The 23840-nt window shown below is 39.1% G+C and overlaps 1 protein-coding gene across 1 annotated transcript; it reads left to right on the top strand.

The window, feature by feature from the left end:
- Nucleotides 1–37: 37 nt before the first annotated feature.
- Nucleotides 38–21913, top strand: LOC131794370 (uncharacterized). Its single transcript, XM_059111898.2, has 26 exons — nucleotides 38–206; nucleotides 2029–2792; nucleotides 4449–4511; nucleotides 4820–4908; nucleotides 5853–6172; nucleotides 7934–10405; nucleotides 10677–10747; nucleotides 11503–11584; nucleotides 11706–11774; nucleotides 12516–12572; nucleotides 13155–13226; nucleotides 13555–13615; nucleotides 13789–13817; nucleotides 14776–14868; nucleotides 15094–15212; nucleotides 15451–15521; nucleotides 15749–15863; nucleotides 16216–16309; nucleotides 16887–16973; nucleotides 17659–17754; nucleotides 18088–18156; nucleotides 19244–19302; nucleotides 19749–19843; nucleotides 20438–20535; nucleotides 20690–20797; nucleotides 21163–21913. Exons 1-26 carry the CDS (start codon nucleotides 162–164, stop codon nucleotides 21235–21237), a joined length of 5373 nt encoding a protein of 1790 aa, XP_058967881.2. The 5' UTR covers nucleotides 38–161; the 3' UTR covers nucleotides 21238–21913.
- The last annotated feature ends 1927 nt before the right edge of the window (nucleotides 21914–23840 follow it).

Here is a 23840-nt window from a genome sequence, read left to right as displayed (position 1 = left end):
GAACCCGCTGACCTGTCAACACAACCTGCAATGGAAAAATCGATGTTTACAGTTCGAAGCGACTGCTGAAAATGGAGACACGGTACACGTGGTTTCTTTATTTTGTTTTCGATCAGACAGGCCTCTAACTTTATATTTAGCACCCAGTGGCTGGGAGAAGAATGGCGGCGGATCGCCCAAAGCGAAGGATCACACAACCCTGTTTGGTATGTAAAACGATTCTCTGATTGAAGGCGCCTTTGTTTCGAACTTCTGCTGTTAGCGACTGGTCGATCGCTACGTAAGGAAGCGCTTTTGGCGATTTCCTGTTACTGTTGCATTGTTCTGTCGATTCTCGCTTTTGTTCTGTTAGATCCCTAACTGAACAGCTGTGTGCGAGTGATCATTTCAACTCCGCAGTTGAAACTCTACTGCACTCAAGTTTATCTAATAGGTACTACAGCGAACGCATCACGTGAAATTAACCCGGAATAAGGAGATGTGAGCTGCCGAATCTTGCGTTGACTGGTTTTTCACAGACACCCCGAAAGAGGCAATTTCCTCATCTTTGTTTAATTTAGGTTATGGGGAGAAAGCACCATGTATTCAGTATGGGGTTTTGACTGCAGTCAAGTACTCTGTCTGAGTCTTGTATTGTGATAATTAAAAGTGCATGCCAGACAGAATCATAGCCACTTCTATTGAAAAAAAATCGTATGAGAAAAATATTCAAAATGATGTTGATCACCGCTTCAAATTCAAGTCTTTTAAATAATTAAATATTCAAATGTTCCCCCTCAGTAAAACGGGATCTACATTAGCACTTTAGCGGGTTGAATATTGTCGACGGCTTTCGAATCTTAATACGCTATCGAAGGAGTTCAACAAGCAAATTTTAATGTTTTGAGTTAAGGCTGTGTATGAAACAACCATAATATATTTGTTTTTAAGTATTATCACGTGTGTTGTTTTTAGAAAACGTAAAACTTCAGACATTATTTCAACGCCTGACATATCAGTCCATTGTAGTTTCATGCATGACTGCATCTCACAGTCCTTTAGTTCGAAAATGCGATCATTTTTATAACTTGACCCTCTGATTTCTTAATCTGAGACTTGATGGTAAAAACTTTCATCAAAGCTCAGAACTGGACGGTTTTTCTTTTCCATTTTTGATATTGGGTCAAACGTTGTTGTTTTGTTATTTGTTTTAACTGTTTTTTTTTTTTGTATTTATTATTTATTTGTCATATCTATTGATATTTATTTATACATTTACCTTTTTTTCCTTTACATATTAATGACAGTTTTTTCAAACTACTGCAAAACTGATCTTTACATCTGCATTCCAGCCACTTGACTTAATTTTGCAGATTACTTTTTTAAAGTGCAACTTCTGCTCTGTCATGGTGCTTGTACAAAACTGTCCAATCAAATATCAGGAAAAGAGGATTGAATTTGAAAAAAAAAGTTTTTCTCACCCCTTTTTACTCCAGCCCTGAGTCTTGTAAGAATCACTTTTCATTTCCTAAAACGTGATTGGTGAACTTTATGTTAGTGGCTTTGTACAAGACAATCACACTGGTCAATGTAGTTGCTCAACTTATTTATTAGCTCATTTAAGAATCACCATATGTGTTCCTCATTCCACTCTATTTTTAAAAATTACTTTAATTCATTTTGTTGGATCTCTGGAGGTGTATACACAGATGTAAAGTAACCCTTAAACTCCCAAAATCTGATTCTTAATTCTCCTCTCAAGCTGTTACTCATTTCCTTGTAAATTAGTTAAGAGAATTTGGAATTAGATCAAGATAGCAACTTCTCCTTAATTAGTTTGAACATTTTCATTACTTTTTTGCTGGATAATGTATGAATACTATGGGGAGAAGTTATATGTTAATCACTTCTTTGAATTACAGGGTCTGTGATAAGCAGAAGTTACACAATAATATGCCCCTGTGAGGTTAAAGCCAAGAGTCACACAGTGCTTTACTAGAAAAGTAGTATTTGAGTATCACAACAGATATGTGTTTTTTTTCTCTACAGGAATACAATGGAGGACTTCTACCAAAAGAGGAAATAATGTTGCGGAAAGCCATGTATGCCTCTCTTGTAGAATCTAAAAAACCTTCACCAAAAAAAATTGTTGTGCATCCCTCATCAACAGAGAATGATGGATGTTATGTTAATGGAGTGCTTGATAATGTGGAGTTAATCTCAGCGGGAGAAGAAATCAATGGCAAGCATTGTGCTATTCCTAATGAGGTTGACAACAATAATAGTCCTAATGTTCATCAATTTGAAGATGTACAAGCCATGGAGATCCACAGCCCCTCATCAAGTACAGCTACTACACAGAAAAAGACAAAAATTATCAAGGAACCTAGCAAACTGTTGAATTATGTGCTCAAGAAGAAGAAAGAGAAGAAGAATAAGGGCAGGAGTTTATTCAGAACTCCATCGCCTTTGAAACTTCAAGCTCATGGTGATAGTGGAAGTGTAGATTTTTCAGGTGGAGAAGCAAATGTCCTGAGAAACTCATCTTGTTTATCTCGAAATGGGAAAGTGAAAAAGAAAAAGCGGCAAAGAGGAGCTCTGGCTGTTTTTGTAGCCATGAATAAATCTGCTGGAGGAAAACTTAACAAAAGCCATAGTCTAAGCAAAGAACTGCTCATGAAGACAAAAAAGAAGAGAAGAAGAAGGCAGAAAAGCATGGAGACTCAAGCGTGTGGAGCTGGAGGAGCTGTTGGTCTTGCTGCTGAAAGTGAGGAGTTGCCCACAAAGAAATACAAGAAAGATGAGAAGAAAAAGTGAGTAATAAAAACCTGTGAACCCTTTAACTCCCATAAGTGACCAAGAGAGAATTTCTCCCTGGAATATTATTACAGTATCAATCAGAAAAGTAATGAGAAGAAAGAAAAACCTAAACTTGAGGATTGTTTGTTGATCCAATACCAAATTCTCCAAACTTACATCATAAATATTGTATGGCAGTCAGTTATGGAAAGGGCTAAGGTCAGGGGGGAATTTTTAACTTCCTGTTTAAGTCATTAATTATGTATGGTGACAGGTGTTCTTTAAAACACAAAGAGGTTTTCTAAGTATTTCATTTCACCTAGCTCCTAGTTTTCATTTTCTAGTGCTAAGAATTTTTTTGGTAATTCCTCCCTTTACATAAAATGCATTTCCTTGAAATCCAGTCTTAACCCTTTAACCTTTCAAGATCTGATTGTTAATTCTCTTCTCTAGCCACTAAAAATTTCCTTGTGAATAATTTACAAGAATTTGGTGTCAGATCAAGAAAACTGATTCAACCTGATAAGTTTGGATATTTTTATGACCTGTTTGCTGGATCATGTTTAGATATTATAGGGCAAAAATTCATATTAATCACCTATGGGAGTTAATGGTTAAGAGAAGTTAGTGTCAAAGAGAAATAAAAGTTTTCCTTTCTCCTTACCTGTCTGATGGAAAATGTGTTGATATGACTAAGAGAAGTTGCTCATTATTCACTTCTGAGAGTTGAAGGGTTTTAGTTAACTCTCTACACCCTAACATCAGTTTGCATATTCTCCATACTGTTCCCTATACATTCCCGAAGGTGCTGATGAGGAGAATTTGTTTCATAATCAAGAGCTTCTGTTGTTGGTGATCATATTCTTTATTTTCATAACCTTTAAGTGTGATTCGGGGGTGATATTGTAAGGAAAAATTAGATGCCAGTCATTCTTAGGGGTTAGAGGGCTAGATGGAAGTGGTTTTCATCTGTTTTCATGTTCATTTATAACTGTTGATTTCTTGCTGTTCTTGTGAGTTATGTATAACATAAACATGTTCAATTTAGACAAGAAAAAAAAAGTGAACAGAAAATATGCCAACAACTACAACTTCATTCACACACAGTAAAATTTGAATTACAAATTATTTCATATTGTGTGAAGTAAAAAAAAATGAGTCAAATCTTAGGTGACTTTTTGAACATTCAGGGTTTGAATTGAATTTTTGTAAGATCCTTAAGCTCTAATAAACTGATTGAACAAACTTTTGATTAAACTGATCAGACAAATTGCCATCTTTTGCATTCTTCGAAGAGGTCGAATGTTATGATGGTAAGTATCATCCTCAAGTAAAGACTCATCCAATAAAAATTAAGGAATAATCACATGATAAAATGGGAAGAAAATTTTTAACTTCAACAAATTGCCTTGTTCTATAAAGGACACCTATGACTGTAGTTATTTTTTTAAACTTGAATGTGTATAATGCTGTATAATTTTGAAGATGTGCAATCATGAGATAGATTTTCAAGAGAAAAATAACAATTTTGATAGTTACATGTATTCTGCTGTCTCCTTATATTACTTAAAATTGGAAACAATCATATTAGCATGTGTAGAGTTCTACATTGTGTTTATTTTCTTGATTTGAATTCAGTTTATTGATATGTATCTTTTGTGTTTTTATAGGCCACACAGAATGGTTCAAGCACAGAGGAAATTTGCCAAGAGGCATCCATTGAGTCCCAACAGGTACAAATTTTTTTTTTAATCCCAAAATTGGTTTTTAAAAAAACTTTTCAACCCTAACATCAGTATCCATATTCTCAATACTCTTCTCTATACATTTTCGTTGGTACTGACAAGGAGAATTCAATTAACAATCGAAGTGTCTTGGTTGATGATCATTTCCTTTATTCTCATGACTTTAATGAATGATTGAGCAGTATAACTGTAAGGAGAAATTAGATGCTGGTAACTCATTGGGTTTAAAGGGTTGAATTACAGAATGGTTATATTTTAAATATATTTGTTTACTTATTTGATGTCTATTTGTTTAGTATGAGATATCAGGTGGACAACAACTTATTTACAGCTCCATGCACCAGGGCAAAGACTGAAGATTTCTTGACTTTTCTATGTTTAAGAAGTGAGTGGTGTAATCATTTAGTTAATATTTAACAATTATTCACTGAAGTGGAGGAGTTCAGTGGTGGATATTTACCTAGCTGAAGAGCCGCATGGTAAATATCCACTGATACGGTCACTGACATTGAGGTGAATAAATGTTTTGAAAAGAAATGTGTTTGAATTGGGTATAAACTACAACAGTTAGATAATAATGCTCAAAAGATGATTTTAACTCATTTATTCCTTCAACGATTGCAATATTTTTGAGCACAAACCCATATGAGTTGCTCGGAGGTGGATAGCAAAAGATTTTGGAGCTTGAGTAGCCAATCAGAGCACATCTTCAACCCAATCCACTGTTTTGGTATATACTTATAACTATTAACAACATGTTGATAATTACTATTTGTGTCACTGAAATGGTATTTGAAACCTTTCATACATAACAGTAAAGACACAATCTTAATATTATACACATGCAAATTAAAGGAGACTGGACTCCTGTTAATTGTTGGTGAAATGTTCCGCTCCCTTCCCAGTGTTAAGTAACTTCTCAGGCAGTCAAATTTTCTGGGTATCAACACTGATAAGAAGGAAATGGCAAGTTTTGCAACATCTCTGGTAAGGACTGTGGGTAAAGTGCAAGCTCAGTTGTGTTCATCAAGCTGACCCAAAGTATACATCTTTACCCCTTTTTAACCCTTTAGCTCCCAGTATATGATTGTTAATTCTCCCCTCCAGCTGTTACACGTTTCCTTGTATATTAGTTTCGAGAATTTAGTGTTAGATCAAGATAACTTCTACCTAATAAATTTGAGTACTCTCATTACCTGTTTGCTGGATAGTGGATGGAAATTGTAGGGAGAAGTTACATGTGAATCACTTCTGGGAGTTGAAGGGTTAATTTGAATTTTTCTGATGTTGTTGTCGAGGTTTTTTTTTTGTTGTTGTTTTTTTTTTCAGGTAACCCTGTCTTACCAAAAGAACTAGAGGTCTTCAATAACCCTTGTCTACCGATGTCACCATTATCAGAGGAGGAAGACGATATCTCCTCGCCACCCTCCCCTGTTCGATCACAATCGTCCATGTCGAACTCGTCAAGCGCTATTCAGATATCACATTCTGACTCACCTGTCCCCTCTGTGGATAGTCCAGCAACTGGTGAGGGACCCTCATGGGAGAGTGGAGTTGTTCGAATGTACGCAGATGGCCCCAAAGGGCTAGCTGCCAAAGGCAAGGAGGAGAAGAAATATGATGAACTTCTTCCAAGTGACGAGGCAGATGTGAGTGAATTGTTTTTCTTGATGTGTGAATATTGAGGCGACTGACTATGGCTGCATTTTAATTTTTATGTAAGTTCAACCTTAAGTCATCGTCCGCAAGTGGCACAGCCTCTTTTTTCCTCTTCATACACGACAGTCAATTGAGGAATTGGAACTTGTTCACATATCATTGCTTACAGATTCCATTATAACTCGTGTTTCGTTAATTACTGACTCTTAACTGATCAGACGTTTGAATTTTTGTTTTTATGCGATACCTTATAGGCTTTTCACAACAAGTCACTTGATAGATTTCACACTTTTCGACACTTTGTGGCTAGTTTCCAGGTCCTTGCTGTTCTAACGGCAGATACATGTAGGATCATTTAGGAATAGATACTTCATAGTACATTCGACTCCCGAAAACGCGAAAGATTCGAGTTAACGGTTGTTCATTTTATTAAGAATTGAGACAAACTGACTAGAAATGGGAACACGGTGGTGACAGTAGTTTTATTCATACAGCGTACATTTTGATCAAATGTTATTGCCCTATAGAGAAGTGGGGTGAAGATGACACATTTTAGTTGCGAGTAGGAGTTTCCATTGACCAAAGCCTTAGTAAAACTTAAAGTGTTGTGAGAGGTTCTACTGTTGTAGGATTCAGCTTTACTTCTATAGTTGTGTTTTAAGGTCGTTATCATACATATCATCTTTTACTACCTGTCCCAGGCGTTCATTCTGGAAATGGAGCTATAGGATAAACGGCGCAATGGTAGTAGCAGAGCGAAAACGGGGAAAGTTTAAGTCTGGTGGCGAAGAGATCGGCGCTCGTCACGCGAACCCGACCCAAATCCCCCTCTTTTTTTTTTTTTTTTTTTTCCACCTCTCCGCTTCAGTCTACTATCGCGCTTCGTGTTACTCTTCGTTTTACTCGCTGAACTCCTGAAAAAGGCTGCCGCTATAAATAAAACAAAGTTATGAGTTAAAATTAATCGCTTAAAAATAAGATGACAGTCTCGACTCGAAACTTTCGAGGATCGAGGATCGAGACGCTCAATGAACTTTCGGGGATTTCGATCCGCAGGGAACGATGTTATTCTAGCACGCAGAACAATAGCAAAAGATAAAGCGCCATTCGTATCCCTTACATCCCTGCTTCCTGTTACGTTAGCCTTTCCACTTTCGTGTTTCTAAGCTCTCGCAAAATAAATTTTATACGTCTCCCTAAACTCAACGAGCCGAAAAAACGTTAAAATTTTGCTTTTCTCCACATACGTCTAAACCTTCTTTCAAATTGTTGATTAAGTGATTAAGTGTTTCCATTGTGAACCTGCGTGCTAAAGCTTCTATTCATATGAATTATGAATATTTACAATCGTTGCGCTGTAAAGCGGGCATAATATTTCTGTTCCAATTTTTTCACAGATATTTCTTGTGTCTTGATTTAGTTTTCCACCAATCTCTTCATAAATCGAACGGGGCTGGGTGCGAATGTATAGTTCCATCCAGGAAGTCAACCCGTAACTTTTGAAGGATATGAATGTTGGCTTCGCCTGCTACTCTGATTAAATGAAAGCAAACAAACCAAATGAATTCAAATAGAATTAAAAGGTGGATTCAACGGGTTCACCTTAACCACAAATAGCAATTCCCAAGGGAATTGATTTTTAGGACGCGGTAATTTGCAAGTGATAACTTCATTCTGCCCTCACATCCAATTAGAGGCTATTAACGGCAATTTTTTTGATCGATAACGTTTTGTTTGAATTCTCTTTCTAGAGCCCAAGAGACCTCACAAAATCAGTGACACCACCGCTTGCTTTCAGAGTGTCCTCTCGTCCGACGAATCTGTCATCAAATCGAGTGAAGGATAAGCAGCTTCCGCGACCGATTCCGAAACCTTTCGCTGTCAAGCCCAGTCTGACAGGCTCCTCACTCACAAGGACATCATCTTCTCATTTGGCGGGCGATGTTGGTTGTGGCTCCATTCCTCCGCCTCCCAGCTTTTTACAGTCGTCAGATTCGTCATCTTGTTCCCCTCCTCCGCCGCCATTACTGTACATCCCTGCGGCGGCTCAGAGAGTCACTCATCTTCACGGTCCTCCTACCCTTCAAAGATTCCCATCGACTTCTCCTACGCGAGATCAAGAAAGCACTTCGCCTTCAGAGGTAAGGCGCAGGCTGACAACCATTCAAGATGATGGACCACCGCCTTTAAAGAGGTATCCTCCTGTAGATGTGGAACGAGAGGACGTGAAGAGAAACAACGTCTCGAAGGAGCCATCTTTAAGAAAGGCTGGAACTTCAGAATTCCAGCCAATTTTATGGACATCAAACAATAGTGAAAAAAAGGACCATGCTACAGTTGAAACTGCTACATTTAAGGGATCGAACTCTTCTGTTTGTGACTTGACTAAACTTTCCGAGGTAGGAAAAAAGGTTGACACGAATGCAACTACCTGGAGGAGTAAGGAAATGCCACTGTTACGGAGACATTCTTCAGCAAGTGAGGTCGCAGATGTGCGCGTTGAAGATCACTTGCTTTTCTCCGGGGCATCACGTAGGATCAATTCCAGCAGTAGTCCTCCTCGCCTGCAGCGGGTTCCTATCTCGGTGGATACAGCGATTGAAATGCATCTTAATCGCGTTGTTTCCTCCGGAAATTTAACTGAACCTACCCGGAAGCATATAGAAGCTTCCAGAAGTCGTTATTCGCCAAACTTCCCGTCTCACCCTCCAAGACTGGTTAGACACTCACCAAGTCACCTTGGAAGGAACGCTAGTCCAGCATTTCTCCAAAATGACTCATTGAACATCGGCGTTGATCCCAGTCGGCGACAGTCTTCGCCGTTTTTTGATTTAGCTTCCTCTAAACCCGTAAGTGCGCAGCCTATTCAGGAAACACCTCTCGGTAGAACTATTCCTGTTGGGTCTCTAGTTTCCGCCAGACATTCTCCGTTGTTTACGTCTAGTCAGGCCAGGTACAAGAGTACTTACGTTTTCTCAAATCGGCAGACGTATGTGCAGCCAGTAAATGAGACGAGACCGTTACCAGTCAGCGCCTTGATGGTGCCCACTGCAAATGGTGTAAACGTCTCTGGAAATCATTCCGAAGTTAATGCAATGCGACTTCAATTAAATAGTGGTTTCAGCCGATTGAACGAGTGGCAGCTTTCCCACCCTGTGCAAAATCCGTGTCCAAGCCCTTCATCGTCCTCGTATATTCATCGTGGAACAAATCTCAGTGTCATGCCGGAAAATAGACAGCTTAGTAATTCTCCAGTAGGATTTAAGAGAATCCCATCTCCAAGATCTGACTTGTTCAGCGGCATTTCATCAGCACCAGTTGATATTTCATGTATGTCGCACGCTGGCCCTAAAATAGATTCTACGGTTTCAGGAGTTAAACCGTGGGCTTTCCAGCCTAGTTTAAGACAAAAAGAAAACTCTCTTGGAGGCTTGCCTCCTACATGGTCTCATTTACAGTCTCCCTATTCAATACCATCCGTTGTTTCCCGTAGTTCTCCTAAACCGTATACTTTTTCTGCAAATCTTTCACAAGCCTCGCGCCATTCTGGGTCGTATTCTGTTTTGCATTCAAACGCAGGGACGTTAGAAAGATATTCCGTAGGACCGTCTGGATCGAGTGATTGTCAGTACGTGTCAGTTATTCAGCGCGCGAATGCCAACAAAGGTGAACCATCACGGCGCGAGATTTGGACAGGCGAACAAGGAAATGTCAAAACATTTCAGTTGCCAAAGGCATTTCAAGGAGGCGATATGCGATATGATGCGAGCTCAAATGCTTTGTTAAACAACATTTCATCACCAGATGCATCCAAGAGGGAGCAATCATCCAAAGATCATCTTAAACAAGTACAATCTTCTGTAAAAGATTTCGATTCTGTCAACTTGAATCGGCAAACGCCAAGCGCATCAAGCAATCATGAGAAGGAGAGGCCGCCAACTTCGGACTCACCCAGGCTAAAGGCAAAGAAAGACAAAGTTGCGGGTTCAACAAAATGTGTCAATACAGGTTCCAAGGTGAACAGTCCATCAAAAGTTGTAAAGAAAACTTTAGGTTCCAAGCAAAAAGAGGCGTTGTGTTCTCTGCCAGTTAAACCAAATGATTCACCTGTTTTTTATCCAAGTGAAGAGGAATTCCGCAATCCTGTTGCATACATCAACGCGATACGCGGCCACGGAGAAAAGTTTGGTATCTGTGTGATTTGCCCTCCTGAATCTTGGAAGGTTTGTCTGATTTTATGTTTTTACAGTTAAATCAGTAGAAGTGGGAAAGATGTTACTCAAGCTTTGTCAAATTACAAAAACGTAATTGCCCTTATTTATATGAAATTCCACTCTGAAATGTATTTGGTATGCACAAAGCAACCTTTTTTCTTTCGTAGTTTTCAAGTAATAGCGTTCCAAACTTCATCTCTTGAGTCAAGAAACAGTGTTTTCTTCTGTCTAAATTGTATTTATTGTTGTGGTTATTATTTATCATTTTTCTTGCATTTAGCCCGAGTTTCAGGTGTCCGACAATTTGCGTTTTAATAGCGAGTGTCAGTTGATTCACAAACTCCAAGACAGGTGAGAAACTGGTGCAAGTAAGGCTGTTAGTTAAAACCTTTCCCCCCCCCCTCCCCCCAAAAAAAAAAGAGACCAGGATATAAGTATCAATTCTCTCCTACTTCCTGGTTAAAATTTGCGCAAGCTGTTGAGACATAAAAATTTCATTGCCTAATCCATTTCACGATGACTACATCGTTAGAGTGTAAATTAAACACTTTTTTTCATTAAACTGCTTTTCGATTGATTAACCTATACCACACTTGCCACCGTCTCAGTTTGTGAGAGCGGAGCGAATCATCATTATTAAGACCAATAAGGAAGAACCCATCGTGAATGTATGTGAGCGAGCGCAGGAAACTACAATCAGCGTTAAAACTAGTTGACATAACATGTTTGAAGAGTCCTCTCTATGTGTAGAATAACACTCCTGTTTCTTCCCCTCTTTAAATCTCTCAAATCAAGATCCTGTCTTCCCCATCTAATGTTTCCTGTACGAAGCTTTAAGTTCATAAAATCACGGTACAACATTGGTTTTTGGGGAAAAGGCGAAAAAGGTCAACTTAACAAGAGCAAAAGAGATAAAGTTGAAGCAATAGGAGGCTGAAAAGATCAAAGTGTCAACAATTTTGTCGCCGATTGTAGGTTTTCGTTTTTTTGCATTCGAGCGGTGGAGAGGACAGCGCTATTTCCTCTCTGTGACGCTCTTCCACGCTCAAAGGAAAAAAAATACCTTTGTAGACGTTGTTAAGCTTTCTTGGTGTTGAATTTTCCAGGTGGGGTCCTGTGGAAGAAGAATTGGCTTGCATCCGCAAGCATCTCGATCAGCAGTCAATTTCTCTTGCGCCCATGCCTCAGGTGAAGGATTTAGTAAATTAGCTCCTAAAATTAATACCACTGATTAAAAACCCTTATGTTTTTTTTGGGTAAACTATCACCGTCAAATGTAAATGTTACGAATATTTGTCTTGTCTCGCAGATTGGTGGATACGAACTCGATCTTCCTCAGTTTTCCAGAGTGATGAAACAATTTGGAGGACTGCAGAAGGTGACATGGTTGTTCTTGTGTGGATAGTTACAGGCGCTGCTTCTTAGAGCTCCTTTCAAACTCGCTAAACGAAGTAGGGACTTTCAGAATTAATCTACTTCGTAAAAGACATCGGTTGCCTGGGAGTTAGCGTACTTGAATCCAGACTGAGAGGACTAGATTCGCGTCCATGCTTGGTCATTGTTTTGTGTTTATGACTAAGACACTTAACTTTCGCCACAATGGCGCATTCCACCTTAGAGTGAAGCAATATTCATGGTAACGTCATGCTGGTGACACCTTGACAAGCTAAGGTAGTCATGGGCCCTGAGGCTCCTAGGACCAAAACGCGCAGGAACTGCTTTATTAAATATTTATTTTCCGCGTTACTGCCGATAGTTTGCGAGGAAAAGCAAATTTCCTTCGATGTAAAAGAGATGTAGACTGCAGCTCATAAAATGAAGGCAGAAAGGCAGATTTAGTATAATTGACGGGCGAAAACTAACGGCCATTGCCGCCGTCATAGACAGTGGGAATAAACCTTTTGATTCTTTAAATGCCTGTCATAATTTTCGCTTTTCTAACTGCGTCATTTTTTCCTAGAACTTGTTGACGAGAATTTGGTGTTGCATTGGGATAACACTTTCAAGTTGTTGAGTTTTTTAGTTTTCGTCGCTGGTCTATGCTTTGGAACTGTTAGGAGAAATTAAACGGCAATTGCTACTGAGTTAAACTTGAAGATTGTTTTGTTTGACTTTCCAGGTTATTGACAACAAAAAATGGACGAAAATTGCCGAAGTGATGAAAATTCCTCGGGGGGTAAGTTACTAATTTTTACCTGTGGAATATATTAGATTTGTAGCGGTTTCAATAATTTTTTGCCTTAAAACGGTTGCCTGTAGGCGGCGGTGCCATAAGGCGAAACCCAAACAAGAGAACCAATACGCAGGCTCGACAGACAGCGGTAAGAGGTCTTATAGGCGGCGTCCTGATAACCAGCTTCTATAAAAGCTCTGAATTTGTCGTCCATTTGAAGCAACGACTGATCAGAAATCTCCCAGAGAAGTACTTTTAAAATGGTTTCGATCATTTTTCAAAGTCACTTAGTAATTGGTCTCGCGGAAAAGTTCACGGGGATAGAGAAATCACAAAATCTCGTACATTTGACGGACTGCGTCAATGAATCAATTTCTTCGTTGTCGTCAAGAATTCTCTTTTTCTCTCTTCAGACGAAATCTCTTGCTTTGGACAGACCAGAAAAAACTGTACTTGAACAAAGATTTTCGAAAAAGCCAATGTGTTTGAATTTAGAGCTTTTAACCATGCAAGACGCGTGCTACCAACGTGTTTAAGGAAAACTTTTCGGAATTGATAACACTTCCTCTGGTTGTTTCATTTCAGGCTCAAGACCGAATAGGAAAACTACAGGATATTTATTGTAAATACTTGCTCTCGTACGATCTGCTTCCGCAGGTGAGCTTGTTTGTTTGTACTTGGCTTAACTCTGTACATCCTAACATTAGTATGATTTTCTCCGTACTTTTCGCTGTTCATTACTTATGGTACTGATCAGGAGAAGTTGTTATCCAGTCAAGGACTTTTTGAGCGGCTGATCATTCCCTTTATACTTTTAATCTTAACGTTTGATCCGGTAGTGATAATTTATAGAGAAATTAGATGCTAATCACTCAAAGGGGTGTAAGGATTGATGTATATAGTCTGAGTTTGTAATCTAAAATGCGTCACTTGCGAGTATTTATTTTCCAGTGTTTCTTTGTAAAACTGTTCGTTTTTCTTTCAGGAAGAAAAAGACAAATTGTTGCAACAGGTCAACTCGGAGAGGAAAAGTAACAACCCCTGTGGTACGTTCAAGGAGTGACACTGACTTACAAATTATTTCTTATTGAGAGTAAAGTTTCGCATACAGCCGTTGTACCACTACTCTCTATTTCCAGCATTGTGTTTCACTGTTTTACATTACGCCTCCAAGTTTAGTGTTGATTGTCAACACTAAAGATTGTTTTCTCCTATCTAGAAAAAGACGCGGATTCTTGGTCAATGAAGGTACGGGAGGCATTCTATATTTTACTTTTCACCTGTGTAGCTTTTTGTAAGTTTCCGTTGGACACTTTCACAAACTTGATGTGCACGGGAAGTATATACCGACGTTGATTCCCTGGACGAAATCCCTTGTGCAGTACAAACTAAGGCATCACCATAACTTCGAGTGGCATGCCCTTTCGACTCGTTCTCATAATTCAAACAAATTTGAATTCTTGGAATGAGCCGCGATGACAAAACGTTTCACTATAATAGAACTCTTCTCCGGAGAGCGATACCATGGGGTATTCTTAATGACAGTTGTTCCTGCGTGTTTGCCGACCTGAAGACAAAAGGCAACCCAGTAGACCAGCAGTATCCAACATCTGATTTCGTCTAGCTTGCGAGCTGACCCTCATTATTAAAACTGTTGGACACGCGTTTCTCAGCACCCGGAAAGATTTCAAACGACTCGGAGAGAGGTTTGCCGGTCGGTGTTAACCCTTTAACTTCCAAGATCTCATCAGTAATTCTCCTTACTGTCTTCCATACAGTTCTTGTGATGTTAGTTTGGAGAATTTGGGATAGGATCAGCCGACAATCCCCTAATTGATACTTTTCTTTATTCTCATCACTTGTCTGCTTGACACTGTATGGATATTGTAAGAAGAAATTCTGCCTTGGTAACTCATGGGAGTTAAAGTGTTAAACCCCTGACAGACCTCTCGCTGACTTGCACTGCTCTAGGGCTCATACTGTCTTGCAGTCGTAGTAAGGCTCGCGCTGAAGCGCTTAGATTTCTTCTTGCATCAGAATCCCACTATTAATTACAAACAGCAAGTAATCTGAGCCAACTTATCAGTCAGACAGTAATATCTGATGCGTTACTATATCTTCAGAACCAATCTCAAAGGAAATATACTACGGCAAGTAGAGAGAACTTCTGTGATCAGGGCACTGATTTGTTATTATTTTATGTTAGGGTCGTAACTTGTCTCTGGTACCATTCCAAAGACTTGCACGCAACGTGCAAGAGCATTTCTTTAAGAAGCCACCTTTGGCTAACGACGTCGAGGTATGCGTGTGTGTGTTTGTCATTTTGTTGTTATTTTTTAATTACGATTATATGTTTTATTTGGTTTACGAATATTGGGGGGGGGGGGGGGGGTATTGAAGAGTGTTGCGGAAGCCTGGAAGCCTGTAGTAAGAAATATTTGAGGAACGGCTGCAGGTACTTCAAGCCATCATCCATGAATATCATTTTTTTTTTCATCGTTATTATTCTTGTTATTGTTTTTAGCGGGAATTCTGGAAGCTTGTTCATAATCGCGACAACTATATTTCTGTTCACCGTGGAAGTGTAGACACAAACCAGGAGAACAGCGGCTTTCCAACTGAAAAAGGAAATGTTTATTCAAAGTAAGTAATTAACACAACTAGAAAAAAAAAAAAAAAAGGAATGATAGATACATAAAAGCTTATAAGTAAGGTTAAAATATCTTCCAGATTAAGACAGATAGTTCCCTGCTTTGTCTAATCAAAGTAGCTGGCGCTTCGGAAACGAGCAGCCGGTGAAAGCGCCGGTCGCCGAAGCTTCCAGCGGACATTATTTATACCTTACTCTTTACTCCATGTCTAAACTAACTAATTTTCATAGGAATGGATGGAACTTGAACGTTCTTCCACATTTGCCCGGTTCAGTTTTGAAACACCTGGGATTTGTTCAAGGTGAGAGCAATTTTGAGACAGAATCTTGTTATTTAACAGCTATAAAATCAACTCTACCCCAGTTATATACGAGATTCTGCGGATTGCAGTTTGTTTGTAAGCTCTACATAACTTGCTTTAAGATCCCTCCCACCAACCGATCTCAAATGCTAGTATTAGGATTAAAAAGATGCCTTTTAAACAAGGCTTACAATGACCACACTGTCCGGTTTCAATTGCAATTTTAGATGTCACAGTGCCTTGGCTTCAGTTCGACATGATTTTCTCTGCGATTTCCTGGCAGACTCACCCTCTTGCTCTCTACACAGTGGATTACCTCCACAACGGAGGGGAGAAAATTTGGTAAGGGATTAACTCTTGCGGTTATACTAGGCATCTCGTCTGAACTTTTTAGTTTAGAGAGAACTTCAGACATTGTGCCATCATTTGGTATCACACATCATATGACTCCCTCACACCCCCACCCCTCCCCATCTGTCCACCCTCACACCCCCACCCCTCCCCAGCTGTCCGCGTCACATCCCCCGTTCCTCCCCATCTGTCCACCCTCACACCCCACCCCTCCCTTTCTGTCTATCCTCACACCCCTACCCCTCCCCATCTGCCTGACGTATTTGTATCGCTCAACCGTTTTAAGCACGCATAGCGTCAGACATGGTTTTTAATAGGATGGTTATTACTGGATGTGTCTTAGGTATAGTGTTCCGGTTGGAGAAAAGAAAAATTTTCTATCTGTCTGTGGCCAAAGGCAAAGCGGAGCAACGGAAACAACAGAAGTAGACAAAATGGTGAGACTTTTTAATTGAAGACATTCAGTTTTTTGAAGACAATCAGATATGAACAGTCACATGGTGCCGAAAAGCATGCAATTAAAGCATGACGCGATTACCTACGAGAGACCAGACCAGGTGATATCAAACAAGGTGTTCGCAAAGAAAAGCATTCGTGGCGAAATGATTTTCTCGCGGTAGACAAGAGAAGGAAATGGAGAGAGACATACAGTTGTACCAAACTGTGCCGGTGGCTGTTCCTTCAATTTTTTTTTCTCCCGTTGCGAATTATTTGCATCACGTGCTTTTCAAAAAGAAGGACAGCTAATAAAGTTATGGTCAAGAAACTTATTGACAGCTCAAAACAAATTCAAGGCTAATGGTTTGTGAACATATATTACCGTTCTCTCTCATGCAACCCTGCAGGGATGACCCAACACTCGAAATGGCAGCTTTTCCATACTCGCTTGTCAATGAAATGTTTCACTCTGCTGCGGACGCAACACGTCAAGTTTCCTTTAGAACCACCCACCTTAAATTTTTTCAATCCTAAACATTGGGCATGAAATTTTTCCCCAATTTTGTTTTTCTGCAGGTTTCTCCCAGCAGTTTATCGGACAACGGAGTGACGGTAACAAGAGTTGTACAAAAAGAGGGACAGTTCGTGATCGTCTTTCCGGAAGTAAGATGTACTTTACTTTCTACCTTGAAACGTTTTCGTTGTGTCGGTAATTTGTAATAAAAGGCTACCCTAGATCTTATAGATCCGAAGTTAAGTAAACTTATTTCAGTTCAGATGAGCCAGGATGTTTCATTGCACTTATTGCAAAAAGGCGAAACAGGAAGATGACTAGACGACCGACTCCGAGAACACCTTCGTGATGTTTAGAGGAATGACAGACGTATACAAACCAGTTGCGAGACTCTTAAATTTTCCAAATCATTCTAAGCAACATATAGAAGTCTGCGCCTTTTCTTTACATCAAGACGATACGGAAAGCCGCAAAACTTTAGAACAGAGAAATGTGTTTTGAATCGGCACTCTTAATCACCACGGTATCAACGAACGCTTTTCTTAAGCTTGCTTATTTATTCTTGTTTTTCTCGTTACCATCTCCCCACCAATGGCGTAACTGCACCTTTCTGTATAGAAAACCACACACAGCCCACAATCCCACATTTTCTCTGACAAAGGGCTAACGCTCGAAACGTCAGCTTTAAAGACTCTTTACGGTGGCCAATGCACATTATCTACTCATTTAATAAAATCAAAATATTTTGATCTCTGTTGAGTTAATTTCCCGAAACAGAAAACATTTGCAATTGAAGGAATACAGCAAACATTCTTACCGAATTTTTTTTCATAGGTTTATTACAGTAGCATCAGTTGCGGGTATTCTATTTCTGAAGCAGTGACCTTTGCAACTCCTGACTGGGTTGTGCTTGGGTGTAAACGCTATAAGGTGAGATATTAGAAGAGTCATTGTTTTAACCGACGACGTCGTTGGTTTCTTGCTAAAGTACTGTTTAAAGGTGTAGTGACTTTGGCTTCCCTATTTCCCCTGTTACCTGATGTTTAAACTTATTTTCGTACATTTCAACGGAAGTAACAATGCGCACAGCATTTTGGCCAGCTGTGTAAAGATGGGTGATAGTTTCCGCTGAATCCAAAATTATTCGTCAGTTGACGGGAGCTGCATTCATTTCGCCAGGTCGACTGAAGTTCATCTCTTTCAGCATCTTTTCATTCATTTTTTGTTATTTCATTCATTTCTACTTTTTTTACCCCTCTTCAGGAATTGCAGGGCACCTCTTGGTGGAGCGAGTTTGCGTTGGAGAGGCTGTTGCTTGGCCTTGCTGAAGAGGTAAAAAAACACCGGTTATGTGACTTCAACCGGCTTTCTTTCACTCTAAAAAGCGTTATTGCACGAAGCCACGAAGGCCACTGATATCGGAGGAGGACAAACGAAAATTATGAAAATTGGTATCTTTTGAATTCAAAAATTTAACCAATTTTCTTTTTCAAGTCTAAAAGACAATGCGTAAAATGTAATAAACAAAAAACGCTTCATTAATAAACTGAAGAATTTGAAATTGTCACGAGAGAAATATTCTGACGTTGTGGTTTACAGCTGTCACTTCAAGAATCGTTATACTACTTCTTGTTTTGTTTAGTTTTTTTTTTGTTTTTCATTATTGTTTAGAGTTTTATATATATATATATATATATATATCCTAATAATCTAAGTTTGAGTCTTTGGCCCTGAATCAAAGAAATTTCCCTGCTTTACAAGATTGCTTTATAAATTGTACGGAGAAATCACTTATCGATCACCTCTTAGAGTAAGGTTTAGTTTGAGCAAACGAAATTTTTGAGCCCAATAAAAGTGGCCGCAGTGTATACCTACAGTTGCATAGTATTATGGGTGTGATATTCTTGTGGTAGGGTTCCGTTGCTGATGTTTAAGCTCTTACAATATCTTCATAATAAAGTGGATCATTGTTGAAAATTCTTCGCCTGAAAATGTGAGTGCGGTGGGTGGGTTACAGGCGGAGTGATGTTATGAATTGCATTGGGTAGTTTCGTTTCCTCTTAACAGCGAGCAAACAACAAACCTTGTAGACAAATAAGTTTATTTGGGGAGGGCCTGACAATAATCAACCCAAAACACTAATTTGTTATTTTTCCGTGGGAGAATTTGGGATTCGAAGTAGAAATCAAGAGCTCTTTCATCCAATCCTCATTCACTTGGTTTCCTAGCTTTTTGAAAAATTGCTCGGGAATTTTTTTACCTTATGAGGAATAAAAGCTGTCGTTTCATGGTCGATACACTAGTCGGATGTTGACTTTCCGATTTGTGTTGCAATGGCGACGAACATTGAATGATTTGTGACATAAGCCGCAGAAAATCAAAACAGTATAATGCCTCTTACTTTTCCTTTGCTTATCAGCTGAATGTGGAAAACCAGGAAATACTTCAGTGTTTACTGACGGAGCTCAAGTCTGCGAGGTAATGCTGTTCTTGTTTGCTTTTATTTATTACTATTATTATTATTATTTTAACTACTTTTATTATAGTCGTTTTTATTATCGTCATCATCACCGTTATTTTTATCATTAGTATTATCATAATTGCTTTTAATTCTGTGATTGATATTGCTCTTACTATTATTATTATTATTATTATTATTATTATTATTATTATTATTATTATAGAAAAGACTTTGGTGCTTTCTCGGTGGGAGTTAACACAAGATAATTTGGTTTTATAAGCTAAGTTGATAATGTAATCGCCACCGTAAAAGAGTTTCTAAAGCTTATGTTTCAAGCGCTAACTCGTCGTCAGCGTGATTTTCTTAGTTAGGCGCTGGAAGTAGGAATGTCTTTAGAAAGCTGATAAATAGTATATAAACTTTTGAAAGTGATGTTTTTTTGTGTTTCTTTTTTCCTCCAAAGGGATGAAGAGAAGTCCTTTATGGTTCAGCTTCTAGAACTCGGTTTGGTTGAAACGCATGTCGACAACGAAAAGAAATCTTCAGGGTCGCCTGGAGGTAAGAATGGGTGGATATTTTCAGGAATAAAAAAATATAAATCTTGAGGAGTTTGTTGATCGATTTCTCAGAGAGAATGTTAAACTATGTTGATTTTCGTGTTAAAGATACTTTCCTTAGGAGCTTTGCTATGGCTTGTGCAACTCGGAGAAAAGTGAACAAAATATTTCAAATGGTCATATAAATCCGTTTCAATCACGGTCCTATCCTTCCTTGGCCATATTTTTCTTGAATATCCTGTGTTTTTACGATACGAAAAATTGCCAATTCTGCATAAATTCAAATTAAGGTAGTTCTGCAACAGATGACTCAAGAATCCTTTAACGTTGCCTTTTAATTCGAGTAATGCAAGCAACGGAAGCGAACCCACGACCCTCTGCGCATCTGTCAGTTGTTGTGGAACTTGACCATAAGGAGACCCGTACCGAGATGGTCATTAGTGACAGATGTTTTTCTTAATGCTGGGAAAAGCCTTCTATGGTAAACCTCAGCATTCCATATTGCCAGTTTAGCTCTTCAATACGGTACCTGATCTTGGTACTTTTCACTAGCCTGACGAACGTCCTCATTGTCACTTTTCTGATGTTGTTTTAGGTAGGAAAGGAAAAAAGTCAACCACAAACTGGCCTCACGCTGATTCAGGCTGTGTTTTGTATTGCGAGGTCTGTGACCGTCCGTGCTACGTGTCAGCGGTGAGTGTCCACTTGCGTCTGCGTAAAGTACACAGATTTTTACCTAGGGGAAAGCTCGTCGACCTCTTTTGGATGACGCGGTGTAAGAGTGGTATCTTTGACTATAAACAGTCACTTTTGTACTCTCTAAATTCTGTCATCTCGATCTCCACAGGTAACAAGTGAACATGATCCTCAAGTACTCTGTCTAAAACACGCTGTGGAACATATCCGTCACAAGGCTTCGCCTGAAGGCTTTAAAATTTTGACCAGATATGATACGGTAAGTAACGAGACGAAAAATTAACAGATTTAGGAAACACCACGCACTGTCCTAATGGTCACCATGTTGCACTGCGGGTTGTGGAGTCCAGGCTCGAGTCTTGGGTTAGGGTCGTTGTGGATGTGGTACAGATGTTTCTTGATGAAATCAGCAGTGCAATGTAACGAGTGGTGGACGTCCCAGCGCGACAGTATAACGTGTTCTTTAAATTCTGATGTTATCGTGTCATGTATGTTCAATTCCTTTTCTTTTGAGACGTAACTCAAACAGGTTCTCTACTTACCCTATACAGATTTTGCGGCAGAATTACGTCGTTATTTTGCACACTTTTTTTCAATTACTGACTGATGTGCTTTTTATTTTAGTCTCGACTGGAAGAACTTGTACGCAAGATTGAGGAAAAGCTGAAAAACGTGCAAACCTCACAAACTTCAAAGTAATATAAGTTGAACTTTGCAAGCGTCTCTTTAGAACTTCCTGAAACAAACAATGTAATTGTAAGGCATAAAAAAGTGCTGGGAATAGATATAAGGTCTGGGGTGGGGACAGTAGTGAGGCGATGGGAGCTGCTAGGGAAGGAAAAATGGAGGAAAATTCTTTAAATAAATACAACAGGTCCCCCCCTCTCCTCCCATTCTTCTGCCTTCTTCCGAGATACGGTACTTACTCTGTGTACTTCAGCACAGTCCTAACCGGGAAAGGACTAATCTTCTCTTGAGAACACCTAGTGTTTTTTTCTTGTTTCTCGTTACCCTTTTGTTGACAGACTTTCACACAAACATGCCTATTTTAATTTGTAGGTTTTGTACTTGTGTTTTGTTTTATTTGTTTTTTTTTTTTAAATTCAAACCCTTTCAAAGTTTCTTTTGCTAATTTTTAATGCATTAGTTGGCTTTTTGGGTCAGAATATACGGAGAGATGTTAACTTCTTTTACTGTGCATATGCACAATTGTGTGAGTGAAAATAAATAGCAAAAGCTAATTGTTGCTTTTAGAGGCAAGTGAATATATAGAAACAAAAATAATCTTTTATTAGGAACATATTTGAAATAATAAATACAATGCTCACAAAGATGTAATATGCTAAAGTTTATAAATAAATGATGAATTTAACGCAATTAAGATGACGTGTCTTTTCTGCAAGCAATTTTTCAGGGCTCCGATTAATAGCTGGGCTAGGTGTTTGAGCTCCCTGAATGGACTACCTTGAAAATTGCATGCGAGGAACAGCCCAGTGCGTCACTGATTTTTTTAGCACATTGTGGTGTCTATTACTGTACAGAACCACGATAACTTAGAATCTCTTTGTGTTACAGAAAAAAAAGCAACTTTCGTTTTCGGGTGTAAAGAAGATTACGTTAAGAGAGAAATAGTTTTAACCCCCTCAACTTCCAACAAGAAATAATTGAATTCATTGGTGGTAACATTCACCCTTATATAATCCTTTCCAAGATACGTTTGTGAGCAACACCAACCCGAGAGCCTTCGGATGAGGCGTTAATAGGATATCGCGGTACCCAAACCGTAAGTGTTATCAAATAGTCACTGGCATAACTGTTAAAACCACAAGCGGCCCAAGCTCCAGCTGTGAGATTATCATCCAGCGAAAAAGTGTTCAGAGCGAAATTATACGAGTTTGTATGAGAATATTTACGACCGTTCTAAGGAATAAAAAAATAAGTCAAATTCTCGATAAAAAATCTCACCTCACTTCCACAGTGGATCGCTTGTTATCTGACCGTTTACTACGTTGAAGGGAACCCATTTTAGCGAGTTATCCATTTCGAGGTTTTCTCCGTACATAAGAAAAGGGCAGGACTGTTTCTTCGCAAGATGATCATTCTCCTCACTCAAGAAGTGGGGAGAAAAACTCGACTACGTCTCGTGTTTCTCCCTACACTTCTTTCGTGATGTAGCCGCTTCCTGCGTGCTTTACAACAGATCAAAGCACAAGAAGGCTTCTCTATTTGTTAACTAGCTTGCGCGACAATATTTTCATAATATATTAAAGTTCACACAGCAACCAGGTGGACAATCAAACATAGTTTAATGCTACTCTGGCTTGCAGATTTAATAAATGTAATCTATGAATTGTAACTTCTTCGGTTACATTCATTAAATCTGCAAACCAGAGTAGCATCAAACTATGTCTGATTTTCATAATATTTGCAACAATAACTCACGTGATTCCTTGCAGAATTTGTAAACAATTACGATATTGTAAGCGGACAGGCTTACTCCCCTATCTTGGTAGCTATAAAAACGGGCTGCCCCAAAAAGAATGTAAACATGTAACCATCCCACGCTTCAATCACATGTCAAGGTTATTGTGATAATTATGATTATTCAAATGTTAGTTGTCACGACAACTTTGACACGCCGCCTAATCTTGAGTTTCCCAAAGTGCTCCTTGCTATTCACACATATACCGGAAGCTACTCAGTTATGACTTGGTTACTTCTTGTGGTGATTTCGGCAATTCTAGAATTGTCTGCAGTCTTCCTCAACGTTCGATTGCTCTTATTTTGCTTCAAAGACGAGAAAAGGTACAAGTTTCTTCAGAAAGGTAGAGTTTTAGTCATTTTACAGTTTGTTTGCCAAGTTATAATTCTTGTCGTGGACTCTATAGAATGGTGGAATGGATTCAATGTACAACTCAGTGAGTCGTGTGATGTCCTTAGAGTCCTGTCACTTTCTTTGATGTTCTTCCAGCCTTGTAACTTAACAGCAGTCATGACGGTCTGTTGTTCCTGTGAAGATAACGCGACACAGAAAACCCAAGAGTTATCATCTAAACTGCGAATCGGCGCAGCTTTAATGCTAGGATTTATCGGTTCCTTCCTGATCTGGTGGAATGGTTGCGTTAATGACGGATATTCCTCTCAGTTTGCTCTCAAATTCATCTTCGTTGTGACCACCACATATGTCGGTTTACAATTTGGCGTGGCTTTAATCGGAGACAAAGGTCTTCATCAAGAAGAACCCCTTACAGACGCTACATCTGAAGAAAAAACGATCGCTTTGAACATGTGGACAAAAAGTA

This window comes from Pocillopora verrucosa, chromosome 3 (assembly GCF_036669915.1).
Source record: "Pocillopora verrucosa isolate sample1 chromosome 3, ASM3666991v2, whole genome shotgun sequence".
NCBI classification, from domain to species: Eukaryota; Metazoa; Cnidaria; class Anthozoa; order Scleractinia; family Pocilloporidae; genus Pocillopora; species Pocillopora verrucosa.
The sequence above is the reverse complement of the archived record's forward strand: the minus strand, read 5'-3'. Positions and strand labels throughout refer to the sequence as shown.